Source organism: Notamacropus eugenii, chromosome 2 (assembly GCF_028372415.1).
Source record: "Notamacropus eugenii isolate mMacEug1 chromosome 2, mMacEug1.pri_v2, whole genome shotgun sequence".
NCBI lineage: Eukaryota > Metazoa > Chordata > Mammalia > Diprotodontia > Macropodidae > Notamacropus > Notamacropus eugenii.
Genome location: NC_092873.1, coordinates 499,742,051 through 499,759,766, shown reverse-complemented (window position 1 = coordinate 499,759,766; position 17,716 = coordinate 499,742,051). Strand labels below are relative to the sequence as shown.

Sequence of the window (17,716 nt, the reverse complement as noted above, 5' to 3'; positions counted from 1 at the left end):
CAAACTTCCAAGGTCCAGGAAAAAGATGCAAGGAAAAGAAGAGGGAAATAACCCTTACCTTTTTCAGGAGACTTCAAGCCAAACTATTCATTAATGTGCTCACAAGTTTCCTCTTTCTCTCAGCTCTTCCCTTACTTGCTCTTCCTTCTCATCTCCTCTCTTCCTTCTATGTCTTTTCAAAATGCTTTTATGGAAACTCTTGCTGTTTCTAACTCCCTGAGTCTAGAATGGGAGGTTAAAGCACATGTGTGAGTATAGTGTTGGGGAAATGAGGAAGGTGCCTAAATATTCCCCAGATGTGAGGGCTTCAACAGAAGTATTTTCTATTGCCAACCTCAAAAGCCACCTGAACATCCTTTATACCTTCCAGGATAAATAAAGAGCCCAGGGTCTCACATTGCAAATCCTTCAGGCAGATGACCCAGGTCACTCCACTAGGTCAGTGGAGAGTCCCTGACTGCTGGCATTAAAGAAAGGTTAACACATCAGCACTTTTATCTGCTCCCATTTACCCTCATCTTTCTGAGGTCACATCTGGCCTCAGGCTCTTCTAGCTGTGAGACTCTGGTGAACTCACTTCACCCTGTTTGCCTCATTTTCTTCATCTGTAAAAGGAGATGGAGAAGGAGATGACAATCCACTGTAATATTTTTCCCAAGAAAACCCCAAATGGGGGTTTTGAAGAGTCCAATATGACTGAAATGACTGAACAACAGCAAAATCTTCTTGAATGAGCACATATTTACGTACATTTTTATGTATGTATGCATGTGAATATGTGTAAATGTATATATATAATTTATATATTCCCATTCCCATTTATATTTTTATATTCTTATCCAATAACACAGAATCTCTGAAACATGAGGGACACCAAAAGCCATATTGTGGAACCCACTCATTTCACGCATGAGAAAAGTGAGGTCTAGGGAAGTAATATGACTTGCCTCAAGTCACTCAAATAGCATCAAAGGTAGAGTTTGTTTGCTTTTTAAAAATTTAACGTATGTGCATATATGCATATTTATGCATTTAAAAGCATTAGTCTGAGGAGTCCCTAGGTTTTTACCAGATTGTCAAAGGGATCCATGATGTACAAAAGATTAAGAATCACTCAGGTAGAGACAGAAATAGCCTTCTCTTAATTGCTGAGAGTACTAACAAAGAGCTCAGGATGAGTAAAGGAGCTTCTATTTGTGCACATTGTTATAGTTCCCCTCAAAGAAGGATGAATAAGTGAATCCAGACCATACTGGACATAGGAAGAACTACTCTCCCAGCTCTTCCTATGTCCATTTTATGGTAGAAGGAAGTTTGGTGAGTGAATGGAAAACTGCCTCCTGGACCCTCTCCTCATTCCCACCAACAAGAAAAGTGAGATCCACAGGAATGGAGGAGGTGGGAATGACTTTGCCAGGATGAGAGCAGAGAGAGGTAGCCTCTGGGTCTCTGCTCTTCTTCCCACCCCCCAATCAACATCACAATAAGAATCAGAGTGGATAGGTAACCAACTTCTTCAAAGCCATCATTCTCTCACCCTGAAATGACCCTTCTCACACTCATTTGGGGACCAAACTTTTCACAATTGACCATTATTCATAAGAAATTATTTTATTTCTGAATATAGTTCTACATGGAATATGCACATAAATACCAGAGCCCTACTTTATTTGACAAAAATGGAGAAAAGCTGACAGAGACAGTTTGGATTGGAATCACACACAGAAGAATAGTCACATTCTTTTGCCCTATTTTGAAGTCATCATTAGGTCTTTAGGGAAGATCACTAGGCTTTTAAATGTGGTACTGGTTACAACTGGACAGAAGAATAAGTAAATCATAACTTCAGCATTGTAAGCCTTGCATTTCAATAGCCCTCACACAACAAATGTTCCATAAATCACAGGAATACTGAACTCTCCATCAAGTTATGTTGTAGGTGAACAAGAAAGAGAAGGCCCCAGACTTCAGCATATGATACAGCCAAATCGCTTATTTTCATGTCCACTCACTCTCTTCTCCAGAGCCCACATTTCCTTTTTAAGGTTTTCGGATTCATTTTGGAATCCATATATTAGTAACTGTTCCTGTAACTGAAGAGAAAGAAATAGAATTTAAGAGCATGCAATCAAAAAGGATCACACAGAATTCTCAGAGTGCTGTTTACCTGATCCAAGTAAGTATATCTCCAGAGCCTCTAAATGACCTGTGGAATGTTTGTCCAAGGCAATGGACTAGAGTGAAAAGGACTGCAGAAGGGGCCAGAGTGGCAGCTTCTGCCACCAGCTGCCTGGCACAGATGTTTAGAGTAGGATGTGGGGAGGTAGCAGAAGGTAGTCAGCTGAGAGGCCAAGTCAGAAGTTCACAGGCTGAACATCCACACCAGCATCTGTAAAAGCTAATGGGGCCTGTGGCCTCTGGCAGGAGCAGCTGGTATGGAACAGATTACAGGCTAGATGTCAGTCCCTTGTGCCTGCCTTCTCCTTCTGGAAGAGGGACTGGCTGTTCTAAATCCAGGGGCAAATGACTCTGAAGGTGGTTAAAAAAATTTCATAGAAGTACAATTGATAAAGTAAAGATTATCTGACACATGAAGAATAAGTGAAATAAAAACTCCAATGCGATTAAGTTCTACAGTATTACATATTAACTGGCCTTTACATAATACTTGGAGGATTTAAAAGCACTTTACTCACCCCACCCCAGTGAAGTAGGTCATTAAATGACTTGACCATTTTATATATTAGGAAACTAAGACATATAGAGATTATTGGCCTCATTCAGAGCCATGTAGTCACCGTACAGGGTCTGGTTCAGCTCTCAGACCAAGAGAGGAAAGAATAAAACAAAGGAATTATCACCAGAGGTGAGAGAAGAGATACCAAGAGAAAAGAACGCACATAATTAGTTCACTGAAGAAACAGAAGAGCCCCAACGAGGGAAAAAAAGAACAAGGGAAGACATAAAGGAACAACTAGTGAGAATACAGAGTCACAGAAAACTAAAAACATGCAGAACAGCAGGAAAAAACCTAATGAAGAGAGTTGAACAAAATGAAAAAGATAATGAACAAGGCAATAGAAAACAATCCTAGATATTCCCCAACCAAAACCAATATTGACCAAAATAGGATAAAGATAATGGAAGAAATATCAAGAGGATCAAGGATTTAACTGGGATTCTAGAGGGTATTGACAAAAATGAAAATTCAACTCCATAATGAAGATGTATGTGAGCAGAGAAGATTTCCCACAGTACATCAGGACTGACAACACCCCACAAGTGGAAAGAATTCATGGGATTTCAGAATGAAGAAATCAGAAATTCCAATCTCCAAGACCGACCATTATCAAATTTCAGAATGATAAAGACAAATATTAAATAATCAAGAAAAAAATTGAAATTACTTAAGAAAAAATGATGTTACACATTTCCCCGGAGTTCTTAGCTATCTCAGGAAACAACTGCAACAATTACAGTTTGCCTTTTACATACACAGATACACATAATCAAGTTCAGGAAATATTTAATATCCTGTTGTAATTTTTTCTCCTTCAAGACTAAAACGTGTATATATGTATATGGATGTAAACATAGATACTATATATAAAAATATTGTTTGAGTAAAGTATATATGCTGACACGCACATACACGTTGATGTACATATATACGTATACACACACACAAATTTATATATGTATACACAGACACTTTACTTCTTTTTTTCTCCTTTTTTTATTTATTTAACTTTTAACATTCAATTTCACAAAATTTTGGGTTCCAAATTTTCTCCCCTTTTGTCCCCTACCCCCATCCCAAAACACCGAACGTTCTAATTGCCCCTGTCTGCCAATCTGCCTTCTCTTCTATCATCCCTCTCTGTCCTTGTCTCCATCCTATACCCCTTTACCTGTATTTCTTATTTCCTAGTGGCAAGAACAGTACTTGACAGTTGTTCCTAAAACTTTGAGTTCCAACTTCTCTTCATCCCTCCCTCCCCTACCCTTCCCTTTGGAAGGCAAGCAATTCAATATAGGCCAAATCTGTGTAGTTTTGCAAATGACTTCCATAATAGTAGTGTTGTGTAAGAACTAATTATATTTCCCTCCATCCTATCCTGTCCCCCATTACTTCTGTTCTCTCTTTTGATCCTGTCCCTCCCCATGAGTGTTGACTTCAAATTGCTCCCTCCTTCCCATGCTCCCCTTCCATCATCCCCCCCACCCTGCTTATTCCCTTATCTCCCACTTTCCTGTATTGTAAGATAGGTTTTCATAACAAAATGAGTGTGCATTTTATTCCTTCCTTTAGTCGAATGTGATGAGAATAAACTTCATGTTTTTCTCTCACCTCCCCTCTTTTTCCCTCCACTAATAAGACTTTTGCTTTCCTCTTTTATGAGAGATAATTTGCCCCTTTCCATTTCTCCCTTTCTCCTCCCAATATATTTCTCTCTCACTGCTTGATTTCATTTTTTTAAGATATGATCCCATCCTCTTCAATTCACTCTGTGCACTCTGTCTTTATGTGTGTGTGCATGTGTGTGTGTGTAATCCCACCCAGTACCCAGATACTGAAAAGTTTCAAGAGTTACAAGTATTTCTTTCCATGTAGGAATGTAAACAGTTCAACTTTAGTAAAGTCCCTTATGACTTCTCTTTGCTATTTACTTTTTCCTGCTTCTCTTGATTCTTATGTTTGAAAGTCAAATTTTCTTTTCAGCTCTGGTCTTTTCATCAAGAATGCTTGAAAGTCCTCTATTTCATTGAAAGACCATTTTTTCCCCTGAAGTATTATACTCAGTTTTACTGGGTAGGTGATTCTTGGCTTTAGTCCTAGTTCCTTTGACTTCTGGAATATCCTATTCCATGCCTTTTGTTCCCTTAATGTAGAAGCTGCTAGATCTTGTGTTATCCTGATTGTATTTCCACAATACTTGAATTGTTTCTTTCTAGCTGCTTGCAATATTTTCTCCTTGACCTGGGAACTCTGGAATTTGGTCACAATGTTCCTAGGAGTTTCTCTTTTTGGATCTCTTTCAGGTGATGATTTGTGGATTCCTTGAATACTTATTTTGCCCTCTGGTTCTAGAATCTCAGGGCAGTTTTCCTTGATAATTTCAAGAAAGATGATGTCTAGGCTCTTTTTTTGATCATGGCTTTCAGGTAGTCCCATAATTATTAGATTGTCTCTCCTGGATCTATTCTCCAGGTCAGTTGTTTTTCCTCTGAGATATTTCACATTATCTTCCATTTTTTCATTCTTTTGGTTTTGTTTTGTGATTTCTTGGTTTCTCATACAGTCATTAGCCTCCATCTGTTCCATTCTAATTTCGAAAGAACTATTTTCTTCAGTGAGCTTTTGAATCTCCTTTTTCATTTGGCTAATTCTGCTTTTGAAAGCATTCTTCTCCTCATTGGCTTTTTGAACGTCTTTTGCCAATTGAGTTAGCCTATTTTTCAAGGTGTTATTTTCTTCAGCATTTTTTTGGGTCTCCTTTAGCAGGGTGATTACTTGTTTTTCATGCTTTCCTTACATGTCACTCAATTCTCTTCCCAGTTTTTCCTTCACCTCTCTAACTTGATTTTCAAAATCCTTTTTGAGCTCTTCCATGGCCTGAGCCCATTGAGTGGGCTGGGATACAGAAGCCTTGACTTCTGCTTTTTTCCCTGATGGTAAGCATTGTTCTTCCTTATCAGAAAGGAAGGGAGGAAATGCCTGTTCACCAAGAAAGTAACCTTCTATAGTCTTATTTTTTATCCCTTTTCTGGGCATTTTCCCAGCCAGTGACTTGACTTCTGAGTGTCCTCTCCACCCCCACCTCACCTCCAGATCCGCCCAGCCAGCACTTGGGGTCTGAGATTCAAATTCTGCTCCCCAGCCTCAGGGCTTTGGGCAGGGGCAGGGCTGCTGTTCAGTGTGAGATTAAGTTCAGGTGCTCAAGTCAGGGCAGGGCCGCCTCACGGGCTCCATTCTCTCAGGGAGTTTATGCAGAGACCTTCAACAATGTATCTGGGCTCCTGCCTGCTTGGGGAGCCCTGGTCTGCTCCCTCCTCCACTGCTGCCTCCCGAGGGGGCCTGAGTTATGGGGGCACCCCACTCCCCTCTCGACCCACCAAAGAGACCCTGGCACCAACCCTTGTCACCTGTGGGTGGAGGGACCCACGCGGCTGCTGGACATTCCATCCCTGAAGCCTGGTCGGATCTGCTCCTTTCAGTGCTGCGCTGCTGAGGCAGGGTTGGGCTCTGCTCCAGGTCCAGGGCATGAGGGACCTTTTGCAAGAGGTTTTCAGGCTCCCTGGAGCAGAAATCTCGTTCGCTCCGTTCTGTGGCTTCTGTTGCTCCAGAATTCGCCAGTGGTTCTTTTTTTTTACAGATACTTCATGGGAAGTGGGTTCGGAGGTAGCGTATGTGCGTCTTTCTACTCCACCATCTTGGCTCTGCCCCCCCACTTTACTTTTGATAGGATACAATTGCAGTGGAAAATTATATAAACATTTATTTAAATAAACTTTATAGATATTATATACTTATGAACAATATAGTGTGTATATATTCTGCATAGTTTATAAAGTATGTGTGTGTATGTATTATGTGTGTATGTACTTTGATCTTGAAGGGAAATAATTGTAGTTGAAAATTAAACATTCCTTGAATTTGGTCATTTTTTCTGCGTATAGAAAATGGCATTCAAAACCCAAAGTGACTTCAAAGAATTTCTCTATCAAAAGCCCCAAATTAAGTAGATCTGGGGAGAGTCTGGTACAGGGAAACCAAAGATGGTCTAGGGAGAATTCCTGGTCCATAAAACAATCATTTCTCAACAAAAATAATAGAACGCCTTAACCATGTCATTAGATATGCTGTGAAATAAGGCACTTGATCTTTTGTAAGAGAAATAGAAACAATTTAAGATGAGATAAAAAGTGTGTTACAATTTTTAAAAAATGGTAAGCAAATAAAAATAAGCATGTTGATAAAAATAATATTTAAAAATGATGAAGTAATAAAAAGGGGAGGTAAGGAAAGGAACTGGCAATTCTGAAAGAAAAATGCGTATTTCTAACAAAAATGGAGTGATAACCATGTAGTAGGAAAGACCTAAACAGTTGCATATGAAATCTAAATTTAATTTATTTCATTAATTGATCAACTTGGAAGAGTTGAGGATCAGCCAGACGGCAAGAGAGAAGCACATGATGGGCGTGAGTAGATACATTACCAATTACGATTTCCTCAAGACAACCAGGATAAAGGATGTTATTATTCAGAGAAACTTGTTTTGAAAAGACAATGTGGCAAGAGAGACACTGCACATACTGCATTAGGGTATTTGTCAAGAAAAGTCAAGGAAGGTACCCAGAATGTTGACTGACTCCTCTATGAAGGATGTATATGAGACAATTGTCAAGAGTAGACTCATAAGAGGGAATGGTTTAGATTATCTCTGAAGTCCCTTCATGCTCCAAAGTCCTTTGAATCATTTTTATACAGTATATTAAATATTAGAAACCACTTCTTGGGCATGAATTCCTGGATTTACATACCTGGAGTTTCAGAGCTAGGGTATTCTTCTGTTCCTCTATTAACTGTTTCTTTTCTGTTTCCATCTTTTCAGTCAATTGGTTTATATGCTCCCTGTGGCTTCTTTCAGCCTGCTCCATCATCTCCTGGGTCTTCTTTTGCATTTCCTCCAACTGCTTTGCAGCAGCCTCTGCAGCCTGAGTTTTCACACACTCCACTGAGGATAATGAAAAAGTGGAGAAAATTACAGAGAAGTGAAGGATCACTGGTTCCCAGAGCAGCGTTCTGCCCTGGTTTGTTATCTCAATTTAAAAGACTTTACTTCTTGATATTGATCCAAGACATTCTCCAACATACAAGTGCACATACACGCCTATAGACACGGGAGATGTTAACCAAAAAAAAACTCTTTCTGCATATTACCATATTCTTGGACCATGTTCATCGATTTCTCACCTTCAATATCCCTTTCCTTTGCTGTGAGTGACTGCTCTGCCTGCAGTATTGCATCAACTAGATCTTCCTTGGACTTCAAGTATTCTTGCAGAGTCTCCTCAGGCTGGCAAAGGGAAGACAATGAATTAGCAAAAGGAAATAAAGCTATTGGGGTAAAAGGTTGGCTCTTCACAGGACACTGGCCTTCACAGTGGGCCATTCCCTTTAGCATTACGTTCATTCCTGTCAGAGCTTGGTAATGACTCCCAAAGTCCCCTCCCCACCTCCTCCCTGAATCTATTGTTAATGGGAGGGTTCACCTGTATCCCCTTCCTGGGCTGCTGGTAGTATTTCTGTTTCAGCTCCTTTGTCTTCTGCCGAAAGAGACGATAGCCCCCTGGTTTAGAGAAGTCCCCATTCTTCACTGCTTCCTCCAGAGGACTGAAAATATCCTGAAGCAAAGCTCTGCACTGTTTTGTTGACTCATCCTGGTTCTGGTTGCAAAAGGCATCACGCTTGGCTTCTAGCTGCCTCTTTAAGCAATATAAAGGAAATGAGGTGTAAAAGGTACAACTGGGAGAATTTGTCAGAAGCTTACCAGAATTTCTAGAGATGAATTCTTCAAAAACCCCTTGCCCCCTCCCACCTATGTATCTAAGCAGCATCATGCCCTGATTCCAGAATTAATTTTATAAGTTTACCAGGTGTATCAGTCCTAAGAGATCTTAAAGATTATATGAAGAGGACAAATCAATATGGACAGTATGTAATTTCCTATAGTCCCTTTCCCTATTGTCTTTGCCTTAGACCACAATCCTAAATTCTTCAAACTCTTTCATGTGTAGGTTTAAATGTCTCAAAATTAATGTTATGTGAATTACCATATCATAGTCAACCATCGTCTTTTAGAAAACATTTGCCATGTGATTTTTTACTTAAAGGAGGTTGCAAATGAACTTTCAGGATCACATGACTGACTGAAGATTATGACCTTAGACTCTAGTAAGCTGTTGTTCTCAGGAAGAGCCTCCTTTTTCTTTCCAGACCTGCCCTCCTTAATGTAGACCCTTCCTTTCCCTTGAATAGGAGTAGCCAAAGTACCGCCAATTCCTTTTGGAATTTCTGGTCCACATCTTTGAAAGAATACTTCATGAAGACTGCAGTGGCTTCACTCTCACAGGTGGCATGTATATCCAGCAATTCCTGAAGGGTTTCTGTGGGGAACTGGACTCTTTTTTTCATTATCTCTTCATAGTGTTTCAGGGCCTGCTGAACTGCAGTTGAGTTCTCTATTTGAGCCGGTGCCAGGACTGCATTTTCCATACAGGGCATTTCCCCACTGGTGATGGCCTTGATGTAGGTCAGAATCAGGTTCTCTAGACCTATAGAGAAAACAAAAATGGAAGAGATCAGAACCATCAGGAGAATAGTCAGAACCTGTCATGCCAAGTAATGGGTATGGACACTTGACTTTTCAATACATCTTAATCAATTAAGGAATTTATTTAGCCTTTTAGAGATTTTCTGACACAGGAGGAGCAAGGAGGATCCATGAGGGTAATAGTTAATGAGAGACTATATACAGGAAACCAGAAAAGTCTTTTCTTATCAAGCCCAGCAGTTTTATCTTTATGAGGGGCTCTCCTGGGAAGGTGCGCCCTTCTACATTCCTCTCCCGTTCTCTGAAAAACAGACAAAGAAAGGTAGTGGAAGTGAATAGGAGGAAGAAAAGACTCACGGGGCCCATTGACTGTGATGCCTCCTTGGAGAGTTTTCACTTTGGAATGCTGGAAGATATAAGAGCAGAAGCTTTCAACTTGTTTCACAAATTCAGGTTCCAATTCACTGTCATCAAGATTCTCGAGCTGAGAAAGCTTCTTTGGGTATGTTGGCATATCAAAGATAAAGCATTTCTTCTTGGGGAAGAACTGGAGGATACACTGACGAGGTAGGTTGAACATTCTAACTTCCTCTGGTTTGCCTGAGGGAAGAGAAGGAGGAGTCTTGTAACAGACAATAGAGCCTGGACTTGAGAGAAGCTCTGTAAAGTGATGCCCCTTTCAGGAACCTATCTTTCTATTGATATAAGCTTATTGGTGCTAGGTCTTTGCATGTTGATTCCCCCATTAGAATATGGGCTTCCTGAAGTTGGGGACTGTTCTCCCACACACCCTTCTTTGTACATTCAGTGCTTAGCACTGTAGTTGGCACAATATAGATGGCTAATAAAAGCTTGTCAATGGTAATGATGATGGTGATGATGATGATGATGAAAAAAGACGAAGGACTTTTTCCCAAGAAAGTAGAGGGGTTCAATATTTCACTGAAGGCAATAGTTTAGATTCAGCCAAAAAGGAATAACTTTGTCTTCAAATAGGCAGGGAACCATAACTAGAGAAGCCCTTATTCAGAATATAAAATAAATCCAGAAGATTTCTTCCATCCCCCTGCCCTTATTCCCCACATCACTGCCCAACTCTCAAGCCATGGAACCTTTCTTAGGCTGAAGAGCGATCTCCAGGTACTCATCAGAGGTGATGGATTTCCCATTAATTTTCAGCTCCAAGGTGAAATCACTCACAGTCCACACAAAGTCTGGAAAGAATGTCACAAAGTCTGAAGAGTCTTCGTTTCCATCAGTGTTGGGGGCAGATTTGCTCTTGATGCGCTCTGACAACTCAGTCACATAGCTGGGAAATTAATTAAGGAAATATGGCAGAAAAAATCATCAGCCCTTGTTCCACAATTCCTTTCACTTCTCTGAAATCTTTTACTTCCCCTTGATCCTGAGCCGGTTGATTACCTTTTCATCATAAAACATGACTAATTTCTCTAAAACTTGTGATATGTGTATGTGTATGCATATATGTGTTTGCCTATATACACACAACACACACACACACACACACACACACACACACACTCTTATACCTGTCATTGGAACATGAAGAACAGAACATGGGCTTCAGAGAGATACTGGGGAAAGTAGTGGCCCCCCCCTCCTTCCTTCCCCATCTGTCCTCTTCTCCCAAATCCCAGAAAGGATACTGCAGCTGGTCCATGGCCTGCTGGTTGATGGTGCCCATGCTGTTATAGACAAAGGTGCTGCTCAGTAGCACAGCCAGGGTTAAGATCCATGTGTCATTCTTGTTGTTGCCCTAGGAATCAGAACACATTTCATGACCTTATTGCATGATACTTTTCCACTCCCATGACTGCTCCTAGATTAGCATACCTGTATACTAGGTGAAAATTAAACGGGTTTTTGCAGGTCCAAAAGTTATAATAGTCATGGCATTCTCTCTTTCATAATCGATCATGAGTAGTGTCCTCCATTCTTACCTTCTCCACATCACCCAGGCCCTGTGTTTCCAGGAGAACAAGGGTGTGATTTGGTTTCTTGGGATGAGGAACACACCACATCCAGATGCCCTTGGTGTGAGACTGCACTGTGGAGCCAAGGGAGAAGCCTGCACAAGAGTTTGAAGAGATGAGCATGGAGCAGTCTGGGGACTCATATTTGGTGAATGTCTTGGAAAGTAGTACAGCTGTTTAATGTTAATCCTTCACTGCAAGAAAATTGGCTATTTTCCCATAGTGAAGAGGAGAGGAAATGACATAAAACAGACTCTGTATTTTAGATCTAATCTTTAATTTACCACCAGAGAGATACAGGATAGACTAGTTGCCTGATCTTTGCAAGTAGGAACATTTTCTTATATTTCAGAGACCAGAGGAGATACCTAGGAAGTTTTCCCTTATTGACTTCCTCTTCATTCATTCATTATTCACTCATTAATGCATCCATTTATCCATCCATCTATTCATTCATTTCATTTTTTTATTTACTTTGTGCAAGGCACTGTCCTAGAAGCTATGAGTGATACTGTGATAAACAGGATATGGACTCTTCTTTCAGTAATATCTGTCTTCTTAGGAGATATAAGATATGCAGAAAAAACTATGTTTAAAAACCATATATGTCTTAGGCAAACAAAAAATATGAACAGGAATTCAGGGGAGGGACATTTCATTTCTTGGCTTAAGAGCCTGGGATGTCTTCAGAGAGGAAGAGGCACACCTAAACTGCTCTTTGAAGATTAAGTAGGATTTTAACCTGTGGAAATACAGCCAGGAGGAATGGGAAATTGTGTCACTGAAGACATAGAAACAGGTAATGAATGATTCAATCAGTTTGGGAATTAGTTCTTTCTCCAGTTTGCCTGAATTCTGGTATATGTGAAAGGGAATAGTGTAAACTAGGTCTTAAACCATAGAAGGGAGCCCATGAGTTACTGAATCTTTGACTTAGAGCCAGAAGGGGCTTTTGATATCCTCTACTTTCCCTCTTTCATTTTGCACATGAAGTCAGAGACACAAAGTGATGTGTCCAATTTACTTAGCAAGTATGAGAATTGGGTCCTAAGCCCAGATTCTTTAACTGCCTTTGGTTTTCCCTCAGTGCCACACAGCCTTTGTCATAAAGTTTATTAGAATGCTCACATAAAATCGCCATCACAGTTAAGCTATTCTCAAAGGGCACCTTGAGTTTTCTTCTAAGGAGAAACTAAGTCAGTGTGGCATAAATCAAAAGGTTTAAGGCCAGCATTCAGGAAGACCTGGGCTCACATCTCAACTCTAATACGTGCTTGCCCTGTGATGATGGGCAAGGATCTTATGACTCAGTTTCTTCATCTGTAAAATGTTGATAAGACCAGTAATACCTACCTTATAGGCTTGTTATCAGGTTCTAATGGAATAGGTATGTAAAATGTTTTGTAAATTTTAAAGTGGTATATGTATGGATATATAAATACATACTCATACACGGAAGTTGCATATTTGTACTTTAGATGTGTAATAGGTACATATATTCTATCATAGGCTCTACATTACATGAATATTATATAACGTACATGTTATATCACACACGCACATCAAAGCATAATTGTATAATTTATTACATTATATACAGTGTACACAGCACATACAATTTATACATGTGCACGTTATTATATAAGTACTTATTATGCATGTGAGATACATACACAACATACATACATATTAATATGTCAGATATTGTTAAGACAAAGTGGAAGAAAGTGCCCTTTGGTTTTCCAGACTGCCCTAAGGGGTCTAAGGCAGAGGTCAGAAGGAGACCTTGACTTTCCAGATCTATCCCTTCTTGTTGAAGAGAAGTCACCAAAATGAATAAAGTGTATGCGAAATGTGATAAAGTGCTAACCCATGCATACCATTAAATTACTGACCTCACATACCTGATTTTTTCCCTGCCAGCTTGTTCATCAGGTACGACTTGCCAGTGCGATACTGGCCCACAATAGCCACCACCACCAAAGGCTCAGTTATTGAAGAAAGGATCTCCAGTGATTTCTGGTTCACTATCAGTTCTCCTTTGTCATTCTCAATTAGACACACTGGGGCTGGCATCAGGACATCAGAGGCCATGTTGAAAGTGATTTGTTACCTGCAAATGGAAAAGTCTGATCAAATAGGCTCTGTGATGGCCAGTTGTTATATCTAAACACAGAGTCAGGATGAAGGACCCATAAGACTGCTGTCCTGCCATCATTTGTGACTCCCCATGTCTGTGATAGGAGTCTTTTTTCCTGTTTAAGATCCAGAGACTTTTCTTTTACAATTATTATTAATTTATTTAAGTTTTCTACAATCATTTCCATATATCTTCAATTTCTTCCCCTTCACTCTCCCTTCTTCCCCCTTTCTTCCCCATCCCTCCCCAGGACGGCATGCAATCTCATGTAAGTTCTACACATACATTTTTATTAAATACAGACTTTGAAGAGGTAGCTGAGATACATTCTTCCAAAACGCTTGCAAAGAGAAGCACCCTTAACTTCTAACCCTGATCGTCCACCTTGCTTCTAGCCTGGCAGCTGCAGCCATTGTCCTGGGGAATAGTAAGTTTGAGACAGGGGAATCTGTCCCTACCACCACCAGCAGCTGACCAACAACCACTTATTGGCATCACCTTTTGGCAGCAGGTAAGTCTCAGAGGCCTGAAAACAACAGTATCCCCTTCATCCTGACTGGCAGTCCTGAATCGAGCCCACTTCAGGCAGCTGTGGTCCAGGGGGACATTAACTCAGGCCTCTATTTGTTCAGTAGTCACAGCAGCAAGTGAGGACCCCCAAAACAATCCTTTGCAAGCATGGTTTTAATCAATAGAAGCGACAATAGAGGAGAAACATTACTATCTGGTTTCCTGCTGAACCCCTAGTATCAGCGGGCTTTTCCATGATTCAAGCTGAACCCTTCTGTGTATTTTCTCCGCAGTATAATGAATTTCTTGAGAATAGGAGCTATCTTGATTTCGTAATGGCATTGTCAGTACTTAGATCAGTAGTTAGCATGTAGTGCTTAATAAATTCATTCCTTCATTAGTGGAAGAAAGGAGAGGGGGGAAGATTCTAAAGGTAAACATGTTGACCCTCTCCAGGGCTCAGTTTGAATATGCAACAAACTAAGTAAGTTCTAAATACATTTCAGATCCACATTGTGGTATAGTGCAGACAGCCCTGACTGGAGCCCTGACCTGGGTTCAAATGTTGCCTCTCTTGTTTACTACCTGTGTGACACTAGACAAATAAGTAGGCCTCTCTGGGGCTCAGTTTCCTCAATCATAAAAAGGGGGGGTTGAATTAGATGTCCTCTATGTCCCTTCCAGCTCTGTCTGGATCCCATGAGAACCACCAGTATGATGAAAATGTTTCGATCTTGTGATTTGGCTGCTCTGATTAATCACAGAAATAACTGACAACTACATTCTCAGACTAATGTAATGTAGAGGTGATAACCCTGAGCAGACTCAGGCTAGCAGTAGGTAAGATAGACAGCCATTAGGAGACAAGCAGCCAGGGGACAGCAACCAGGGACAGGACATGTTTCCATTTTTAAAGAAATGCAAACACTTTTAACACTACGACATTGGGGTCTTTATTTCATGCAGATGTTTCTTGTGGGGTAATTTAATTCACAAGTATTACAGCCTATGATCTAAGTCTTTGATGAACACTCCATCACCTGATTCAGTCTCTCCTGCCTGGAACGCTCCCCTCCTCCTCTCTACCTTTTGGCTGCTCTGTTTTCCTTCAATTCTCAGCAAAACTGAGGAAGGCAGAGGGTCAGCGACTTGCCCAGGATCCTACAGTTAGTGAATATCTGGAGATGCACTTGAATTCAGGTCACCCTGACTCTATGTCCAGGGCCCCTTGCCCTGTGCCGCCCCCTAGGGCCCTTATGTAGATTCTCTCCCTGCCTGCTCCTGTTGGTTAATTCCTGACTGAGAGGGAGTACTCTGACTCTGACGTCTGATTTGCCCTCCAGTTCCCTCTAGTGGCAAAGAAAATACAGCACTATGGTGGGAAAGAAATCCCTCAGTCATGTGATGGGTTCAACCTCTGCAACTTACTTCCCACTGTGACTTTGGGCAAAACTCTTGGACTGCTCAGTTCTCCTTTTCCCTGTTTCTTAAAATGAAGATGATGACTAATTATCTGTCAGAGTGAGTTTTGGAGCTCCAATTAAATAGTATTTTTGAGCACAGTAGTTAGGGTTTCTACAGGTTTTAAGGCATGCAAAGAGCTTTAATGTATTATCATTGCATCCTCACAGTGATGCTACCATAAAACCCATTTTACAGATGAGTAAATGGAGGACGAGAATTATCCTGTAGCTAGTAAGGGGTTCTGCAGGAGGGCTCAAATTAATGTCTTCTGACTCCAAGTCCAGTATTCTCTGGATTGTGACACTGCTGCCTCCACAACATAAGCCACACAGATTTTAAAGTACAGTTAGCAGTACTTTGTCAATGTTCTTGGTTCAATTGCCTCATCCTCTTCCCTTTCTGTTCTGAAAAGCAGCTAGGTAGTGCAATAGTGAGAGAGTGCTGGGCCTGGAAGTCAGGAAGACCTGAGGTCAAATGGAGCCTCAGACATTTATCCTGGGAAAGTTCTTTCACCTCTGTTTGCCTTAGTTTCCCCATGTGTAAAAATCGAGACAGTAATATCCCAGGGCTGTTGTGAGGAATAACTAAGTTATTTCAAAGTGTTTTACAAACTCTAAAGTGCTATAGGAATGTCAACACTTTTACAGGCATGCTAGTTCTTATTCCCCAAAATAAAGCATGAGATGTCCCAGTGTTAAATTCTCTAACTGGAATAATCTAAAGCAGTTTCATCCTGGACAGCCTTGGGAGAGTTGCATTTTGGCCACATTTTCCTGCCACAACTTCTCTAGCCTCTCCTCACCAGATAAGGCCTCTCTACTGTTCAAACATCTTTTTGTGTCTACATCTCTTAGGGCAGAGCTGGCACACAGTAGGTGCTTAGTAAATACTGATGACTTTTTGACGGAAGGAATAGAAGTTCTTAACGTTTTTTGTGTCCTGGACCCGTTGGACACTGGGGAAGTCCATGGATACTTTCACATAATGTTTTCTATTGTGCAAAATAGAATGGGATTTGAAAGGAAACTAATTCTATTGAAATAAAAATGAAATTTTTCCCATCCAACATCACAGACCCCCTTAAAACTCTCGGTGAACCCTGTGAGTGCCTGTACACCCCAAGTTAAGAACCTCTCTCGTTAGAACCCTAAAGTTCAAGGCTATAGGAATGATGTGAATAGGTGAGAGTGAGCCAGAAAATAAGATGGAAGGGAGGAAAGATCCCTTTGATCACCCAGGTTGTAAAAAATTAGGGGAGAGGAGCTGAGATGAGAAACAGTCCGTCAGACAGAGAGAGGAGCTAGTGAGCGCTCAGCCCGCAGAGGGCACTCCTTCAGGATTTAAACTTGGCTCATCCCTAATGTTCGCCATTAGAGTGTTCACCCTTTTCGTGGTGCTGGTCATTTTCCCGGAATCCCTGACACCTCTTAATCAGCCAACGTTTGTCATTCAGAGCACCTGGATGAGAGCTAGGGATACGGAGAGCAGGGAAAACAGCCTGCCCTGGATCACTTTGCAGTTTAGCAGAGGTTTGGGGAGAAGATAACACAGAAGCGGAGACTTTGGAGAGCAGGCAGGGGTCACTAGGAGGGCAGCCAAGGCGTCCTGTAGGAGGTGATGCTCGAGCCTCGCTGGCAGGAGGCTGGGGAGTCCTCTGCCCGCCGGACGTGAGAGAGGACACTCCAGCTACAGAGCCAAGCAGAGCAAAGGGACTGAATGGAGAGACAATGGGGCTCCCTGCTCCGCGGCTCTCAAATGGAATAAAGGGGCACTGGAAGAAAGCCCCCATGGAAGAGGAAAGACAGGACAAATCCTTACCTGTCCCGCTGAGTCTGAGGGAGGAACTTCTGTTTCCTCTGCTCTCGTTTTCCTCCTCTGCTTCGTGACTGTCGGTTTTTATTCTGATGCCCCAGCTTCTGAGCCCTGGGCGTTTCTGGGCTTTCACAATAGTTAAAGATTTAAAAAAAGTGACAGTCCAAAAGGGAAGCAAACAAGAAGTGAAAGAGAAAGAAAAGAGCTTTCCCTCTGAGTCACTCAGTGACCTGAGAAGCTGTAAATTGACTCGGGGGTGGAGGGGTGTGGTGGAAGGTGGGAGTCGGGAGGGGGATGCTGAGGGCAGGCTCTTTAATGTCAGTGTTTCTCTGTAAAATTTCTATGCAAAAGTCTCTTACAAAGTTTTGGGAAAGGCAGGCAACACAGGCTAGTCTAAAACAAATTTACACATAGCCTTGACATGTGCTTTTCTGGATTTATGTTGTTTAGGACTT

The 17,716-nt window shown here is 41.2% G+C and overlaps 1 protein-coding gene across 1 annotated transcript; it reads right to left on the bottom strand.

The window, feature by feature from the left end:
* Nucleotides 1-1,597: 1,597 nt before the first annotated feature.
* LOC140529942 (guanylate-binding protein 1-like) lies at nt 1,598-17,359 on the bottom strand. The gene is made up of 11 exons (XM_072648994.1): nt 17,268-17,359; nt 13,240-13,448; nt 11,303-11,430; nt 11,009-11,118; nt 10,454-10,650; nt 9,699-9,941; nt 9,062-9,342; nt 8,281-8,493; nt 7,982-8,084; nt 7,549-7,742; nt 1,598-2,093 (listed from the first exon to the last, which is right to left on the bottom strand). Exons 2-11 carry the CDS (start codon nt 13,427-13,429, stop codon nt 1,968-1,970), a joined length of 1,785 nt encoding a protein of 594 aa, XP_072505095.1. The 5' UTR covers nt 13,430-13,448; nt 17,268-17,359; the 3' UTR covers nt 1,598-1,967.
* Nucleotides 17,360-17,716: the final 357 nt, after the last annotated feature.

Bases quoted from the DNA above. Each gene is read 5' to 3' on its own strand.
- LOC140529942 (XM_072648994.1), bottom strand. From the start codon at position 13,429: ATGGCCTCTGATGTCCTGATGCCAGCCCCAGTGTGTCTAATTGAGAAT. The intron at 9,942-10,453 runs GTTCCATGGCTT...CTCTTCCCTCAG, and splicing joins CGCTCTTCAGCCTAAGAAAG to GCAAACCAGAGGAAGTTAGA. The intron at 9,343-9,698 runs GTGAGTCTTTTC...TTTTCTCTATAG, and splicing joins CATCACAGTCAATGGGCCCC to GTCTAGAGAACCTGATTCTG.